The sequence below is a fragment of the Melospiza melodia genome, chromosome 31, assembly GCF_035770615.1.
Source record: "Melospiza melodia melodia isolate bMelMel2 chromosome 31, bMelMel2.pri, whole genome shotgun sequence".
NCBI classification, from domain to species: Eukaryota; Metazoa; Chordata; class Aves; order Passeriformes; family Passerellidae; genus Melospiza; species Melospiza melodia.
The window spans coordinates 2,369,481-2,376,431 of record NC_086224.1 but is presented as its reverse complement, the minus strand read 5'-3'; the positions used below and the strand labels follow the sequence as shown (position 1 = coordinate 2,376,431).

The window sequence follows — 6,951 nt, the reverse complement described above, 5'->3', positions numbered from 1 at the left end:
AATAATAAAATACACATTTTTCACATCCTACATAGCATAGTTTCTATTTTAACATTTTTTATAACCTAAAACTCTATTTATCACACTACTTAAGAGAATTAATACAACATACGTTTCTAACGCAACACATATAATATTCATTTGAATATTTGCAAAAAGCCAATCACAAATACTCATTTTTCACATCCTACATAACATAGTTTCTATTTTAACATTATTTATAACCTAAAAATATATTTACCACACTCCTTAAGAGCATCAATACGGCATCACTCTCTAACGCAAGACATTTAACATTAATTTTAATATTTCCAATTTTAATATTTCCAATTTTAACATTAATTTTAATATTTCCTGGCGGCTCCCGGGCGTGCAGGGCCGCACGTGCCCCCAGCACACGCACAGCAGGCTCGGCTGCTCTGGGTTTTTTACCCTTTGCAGGGAGATCTGTGGATATTTTGGGAGCTCGGGGGCGGCTGCAGTGACCCCGGTGTCAGAGGGATGTCCTGGCTGATGAAAGGCGCCCTTTGCCCGCTGGCAGGGCCAGGCTGGGAAATCGAGGAGGTTTGTCCCCAGATAAAAGAGCCCCAACGTGAGCTTTGAGCGGGGCTTGCACAACAGGGACACGGCTCAGGCTGCGGGATGGCAGAGGGGTGGGGAGGGGGCACTGCCTGCTGCTCCACAGCATCCCACCCCAAATCCTGCAGGAGATCCCCCCCCGTCATCTACCAGAGCTTCTGGCTGTGATGGGATCACTGGGAGGTGTTTATGGGGAGGTGGGACATGGTCAGGAACATCCCACCCCAAATCCTGCAGGAGATGCCCCCATTACCCACCAGAGCTTCTGGCTGGGACTGGGGTCACTGGGAGATGTTTATGGGGAGGTGGGACGTGATCAGGAACATCCCACCCCAAATCCTGCAGGAGATCCCCCCATTGCCCACCAGAGCTTCTGGCTGAGTCTGGGGTCTCTGGGTGGTTTTCAGGGGGATTGGGGAGGTGGGACATGGTCAGGAGCATCTCCTGCTCCAGAGCATCCCACCCCAAATCCTGCAGGAGATCCCCCCATTACCCACCAGAGCTTCTGTCTGTGATGGGGTCACTGGGAGGTGTTTATGGGGAGGTGGGACATGGTCAGGAGCATCTCTTGCTCCAGAACATCCCACCCCAAATCCTGCAGGAGATCCCCCCCATTACCTACCAGAGCTTCTGGCTGAGACTTGGGTCTCTCTGGTTGAGACTGGGGTCACTGGGTGGTGTTTAGGGGGAGGTGGGACATGGTCAGGAGCATCTCCTGCTCCAGAACGTCCCACCCCAAATCCTGCAGGAGACTCCTCATCATCCACCAGAGCTTCTGGCTGAGACTTGGGTCTCTCTGGTTGAGTCTGGGGTCTCTGGGTGGTGTTTAGGGGGATTGGAGTGGTGGGACATGGTCAGGAGCATCCTACCCCAAATCCTGCAGGAAATCCCCCAATCACCCACCAGAGCTTCTGTCTGTGATGGGGTCACTGGGAGATGTTCAGGGGGATTGGGGTGGTGGGACATGGTCAGAGGTATCTGCTCCAAGAGCATCCCACCCCAAATCCTGCAGGTGACTCCTCACCACCCACCAGAGCTTCTGGCTGAGACTGGGGTCTCTCTGTCTGTGATGGGGTCACTGGGAGGTGTTTTTGGGGAGGTGGGACATGGTCAGGAGCATCCCACCCCAAATCCTGCAGGAGAGTCCTCACCATGTACCAGAGCTTCTGTCTGGGATGGGGTCAGTGGGAGATGTTTAGGAGGATTGGGGAAGTGGGACATGGTCAGGAGCATCTCCTGCTCCAGAGCATCCCACCCCAAATCCTGCAGGAGATGCCCCCCATTACCCACCAGAGCTTCTGTCTGTGATGGGGTCACTGGGAGGTGTTTAAGGGGACATGGTCAGGAGCATCTCCTGCTCCAGAACATCCCACCCCAAATCCTGCAGGAGATCCCCCCATTGCCCACCAGGGCTTCTGGCTGGGACTTGGGTCTCTCTGGTTGAGTCTGGGGTCTCTGGGTGGTGTTCAGGGGGATTGGGGAGGTGGGACATGGTCAGGAGCATCTCCTGCTCCAGAACATCCCACCCCAATTCCTGCAGGAGATCCCCCCATTATCCACTAGAGTTTCTATCTGACTCTGGGGTCCCTGGGTGGTGTTTATGGGGGAGGTGGGACATGGTCAGGAACATCTCACCCCAAATCCTGCAGGAGACTCCTCACCACCCACCAGAGCTTCTGGCTGGGATGGGCTCTCTCTGGCTGTGATGGGGTCACCTCTGTTTGATTCCTGGGCATCAAATTCCTGCCCATTTGCAGGCAGAACCTCGTGAGCACACCAGGAACCCCCCAAGCCCCACATGGCAGTGCCATGGCAGCTCCTGTGCCACCCCAGCCCCGGTGCCTGAGGGATCTGGGCCCTTCTGGCCTCTCCCTCACCCCATCCTCGCAGGTGGTGCCAGGAGAAAGCAGCCAGAGCCTGGATCTCGCATTTCCACCCGTTTATTTGGGAAGCTGCACCAAAATGTTGTGTAATAAATTAAAAGCAGAGGCCAAGTGAGGAAGGGGAAGGCAGAGTGGATGGAGCACCAGGGAATCCCAACAGCTGCAGGAACTGGAAAAGAAGGGATAGCTGCAAAACCAGTGGCACAAACCAAATCTGCGCCTTGGGTGTGGTCTCGAAGGTCAAGTTTGAGCCCACAAAGTTTGAACCTCCCTTGATGGAGGCACCAGAATGGAGGAGGGAGCAGGGCAGGGAAGCACAAACCCAGGGAAAGGGGAAGCACCCAGGGCCTGGAAGCTTGGTCCTCACAGCTCTGTGCCCTCCAGGGATCAGAGAACTCGGTCCTGTCACTGCTGCTTTGGGGTTCTTGATGAAGCCGTGCCCTTCATCCTCCTCTCCCAGGCCTGCTGTTTGTGCCTCGTGCTGTTTGTCCCCAAAGCCAGGCCTGAAGTGGGTGCAGGAAGGTTTGTTCCAGGAGGGAAACGAGCAGGACTGCCTGGTCCTGCCACGTGGAGGAAGCGGCTCCAGTTTCTGCCTCTCACCTCTGCCCCCGAGGCGGCCACGTCCCAACCCCTGGTGAGACACTGAACGTGGCCCAAGTGGGGAATGTGAGCGCCAGGAATGTGGGATCAGCTCGGGAACAGTGCAGCAGGGATGTCCAGAGTCACCAACACCCACAGCCCAGCTTTGGGCACTCTGACGTGGCCTTGGCTCTGTCCCACATGTCCCCAAAGCCCCCTGCTCCCCCTGACGAGACCCTCACCCTCCCAAACCTCTCCAAAGGGATCCACCGAGGGCTCACGGAGCTCTCCAGCTCCCTCCCCACCACCAGCAGCACAATCCTGGAGAAAAGGGAGGGGTCCCACCACATCTCCCCCAGCCCTAACTACAACCACAAGCATCCACGATCATGTCGGGGATGTCGGTCTTGACGATGTTGCTGTTGCGGTCGAAGTAGAGCACGGAGAGCGGGCGGCGCCGCGTGGGCACGCAGCAGGAATGCCCCGAAGCTTGGACATTGTTGGCTTTGACCAGGTTGAAGACGGCCGTGTGGAAGGAGGAGGCCATGCCAGGGCTGCCAGCCACGTGCAGAGGGCACTGGCCCACGCAGTAATTGATCTGGTAGCCCTCGGGCTTGATGATCCAATCGTTCCAACCGATGTCGCGGAAATCCACGTAGAAATCCTTGCGGCAGCACAGGTCGGAATTCTGGCTGCAGCGGAGGCTGCGCTTGGCCACGCGGTGCCCGGGCTCCCTCACCTTCACCTTGGCCACCAGGAAGGGCTGGTGGGACCAGCTGGCGTTGAGCTGGGCCGTGCCATCGCTGCCGTCCAGCTCCAGCCGCAGGGTCCGGCTGTGCGCGGAGAAGAAGCTCTGGAGCCCCGGCAGGAGGGGGAAGGAGCTCCAGGCGCTGCCCGCCGTGCTCAGCCGCCTCTCCGCCAGCAGAGTGCGGTTGCCCCCAGCCCCAGCCGCGGTTTTGGAGGCCAGGAAGATCCTCAGGGTGAGGCCGGAGCGGGGAACTCGCAGGTAGAGCCAGAGCTGAGCCTGCAGGAGGAGAAGGTCCTGCTCCTGCGCTTGGCTGAACTGGAATTGCAGCCCCAAACTGGGGGGAGAGGTGAGATCTGAGGGGAGGAAGGGAGGAGGAGGTGAGCGCTGAGGGATGCTCCCCGGCCATCCAGAGAGTCAAAACTTCCACTTTCGTCTGCCCTCCACCCTTCCCTGCACCCCAGTCCCAGGCAGAAGGGGTGCACGGGGGGATCCTGCTCTCACCCGGCCCTTCTCCACACGGGGTGAGGCTGGAAAGGGCTTCCAGTCCCCCCGAATTAACCCTGCAGCTCCCAACCCAAGAGTCCCAGGCGCCCCTCATGTTTTTGGGGGACAAAACAAATCCCGAGAAGCAGGAGCAGGAGAGGAACCACCCGCTTTCTCCCTCCCGGGATGTCACCGGTGCGTGATGGGTGCGGGCTGTCCCGAGTCCCGCACAGCCCGCGGGGCTCCGGTTCCCCGGGGGTCCCCAGGACACGGACCCCACACCCCGGTGCTCACCGGGCCGTCGGGGGCCGCACACCCACCTGTCTCCAACCAGCTCCCACCTCCCGCGATGTCACCGGGACTCCCGAGTCACGCACAGCCCGCGGGGCTCCGGGGTTCCCCGGGATCCCCAGGGTACGGACCCCACACCCCGGTGCCCACCGGGCTCTCGGGGGCCGCGCACCCACCTGTCTCCGCGAAGCTGATGATCTCGTAGCTCTGCTCCTCCTCCTCCTCCTCCTCGCTGCCGGCAGCCCCGGGGCCCCGGCGGGCGCCTCCCGCCTGCAGCCGCCGCAGGGCGCGGGTCACGGCGGCGCGGGGCACGGCGTGGGCGAGCCGCGGGCGATCGCGGAGCCGCAGCTTCTCCAGCAGCTGCTTCTTGGCCACCTCCTCCAGCAGCCACCGCTCCGGGCCCGCCGGGCACGACGGGCACCGGGGCTCGGGCACCGCCGCCGCCGCCGCCGCCGCGCACAGAACCGCGGCCAGCAGCAGCCACGGGCCCGGCGGAGCCATCCGCGCCCACCGGACGGCACGGGAGGAGCAGCGGCAGCGGCACCGACGGGGCGGCACCGGCACCGGCACCCGAGAGAGCGGCACGGACCTCGCGGGTCCGGGATGGATGGGACGGGAACGGGAAGGGCACCGGGAGCGGCGCTCACGGGACGGGAGCGGCACCGGGAGCGGCACCGGCACCGGGAGCGGGGCGGCGGGCCCGGCTTTGGGCACCTGCGGCCGGGGGCGGTGCCGCCGCCCCCCCGCCCCCCGCCATTGGCCGCCGCACCTGCCCGTCCCGTCCCGAAGTCGGGGATTACCGGGATTAGCACCCCAACCCCGCCTCCCGAGCGGCGGGAACGGCGGGAGGGGTCCCACGGGGGCACCGCTGGGTTGGACACGAGTGGGGTCGGACACGCGGGTGGGCACGCAGCGGGATGGGCAGAGCTGCGGGCGAGGGGAAGAGAAACCTTGAGCAGCCCCACAACGGGCACCGGGATCCTGCAAACCCTTCAGGGAGGGAGGGCTGGGGAAAATCCTGGCCAGCAGAGGCAGCCGGAGGGATCCCAGCTCGGCTGCCCATCCGTGGGTGCCACAGGGCTGCCCCAGCCTGGGCACTGCCCCCTGGGCACCCCCGAGCCGCCAATGTCACACCAAGCTGAAGATGTTCCTCACACCAAGCTGAAGATGTTCCTCACACCAAGCTGAAGCTGTTCCTCACACCAAGCTGAAGATGTTTCTCACACCAAGCTGAAGCTGTTCCTCACACCAAGCTGAAGATGTTTCTCACACCAATCTGAAGATGTTTCTCACACCAATCTGAAGATGTTCCTCACACCAAGCTGAAGATGTTCCTCACACCAAGCTGAAGATGTTCCTCACACCAAGCTAAGATGTTCCTCACATCAAGATGAAGATGTTCCTCACACCAAGCTGAAGATGTTCCTCACATCAAGCTGAAGATGTTCCTCACACCAAGCTGAAGATGTTCCTCACACCAAGCTGAGGATGTTTCTCACACCAGGCTGAAGCTGTTCCTCACACCAAGATGAAGATGTTCCTCACATCAAGCTGAAGATGTTCCTCACACCAAGCTGAAGATGTTCCTCAGACTCTGGAGTGGGATGTGCAGGGCAGGGGCTGGCAGAAACCTGACCAAAGTGATGCAAGGTGCCACCGGGGTGTTGGGGGATTGGCAGAGCCCCCAGATGGAGCGGGGAAGCCACAGAGCTGCCCCAGGCTGGGCACTGCCACCCGGGCACCCTGGAGGTGACAATCCCGTTATAGGAGCCAGCAGGGATCAGGGCACTGTCACATCTCGGGGCTTTTGTCACTCCCAGCAGGTTTTGGGGGTCTCAGCCCACCCCTGGGACCACCTGGTCCGTCCTCAGCCCGGGGCAGAGCTGGGAAGGGCCAGTGAATGTGTGCGGCGCGTTTCCTCGTCCTCCTCACAAAATAAAAAAGGGAATTTGTGTGTCCTGAGGACTCAGGAGGACCTGAGGACTCAGCCAGTGTCACATCACGCTGAAAATGTTCCTCACATCGAGCTGAAGGTGCTCCTCAGACTCTTTGGAGCGGGACGTGCAGGCTGAGGCAGGGCAGGGGCTGGATGTGTCCTGACCAAAGTGATGCAAGGTGCCACCAGGGTGGGATTGGCAGAGAAGCCAGGGAACTTGAAGGCAAATAAAAATAAAATAAAATAAAATAAAATAAAATAAAATAAAATAAAATAAAATAAAATAAAATAAAATAAAATAAAATAAAATAAAATAAAATAAAATAAAATGTGATTTCTGTGTCCTGAGGACTCAGCCAGTGTCACACCAAGCTGAAGCTGTTCCTCACACCAAGCTGAAGCTGTTCCTCACACCAAGCTGAAGATGTTCCTCACACCAAGCTGAAGATGTT

General features: G+C 59.4%; 1 protein-coding gene across 1 annotated transcript; it reads right to left on the bottom strand.

Annotated features, from left to right (window-relative positions):
• Window positions 1-2,503: 2,503 nt before the first annotated feature.
• Window positions 2,504-5,064, bottom strand: LOC134431243 (inhibin beta C chain-like). Its single transcript, XM_063179227.1, has 2 exons — window positions 4,740-5,064; window positions 2,504-4,142 (listed from the first exon to the last, which is right to left on the bottom strand). The coding sequence occupies exons 1-2, from the start codon at window positions 5,062-5,064 to the stop codon at window positions 3,403-3,405; spliced, it is 1,065 nt and encodes a 354-aa protein (XP_063035297.1). The 3' UTR covers window positions 2,504-3,402.
• Between the last annotated feature and the right edge of the window lie 1,887 nt (window positions 5,065-6,951).

Excerpts from the sequence above, each read along its gene's own strand:
- LOC134431243 (XM_063179227.1), bottom strand. The coding sequence starts at position 5,064 with ATGGCTCCGCCGGGCCCGTGGCTGCTGCTGGCCGCGGTTCTGTGCGCG. Across the intron at positions 4,143-4,739 it reads CATCAGCTTCGCGGAGACAG|ATCTCACCTCTCCCCCCAGT; the intron begins GTGGGTGCGCGG and ends TCCTCCCCTCAG.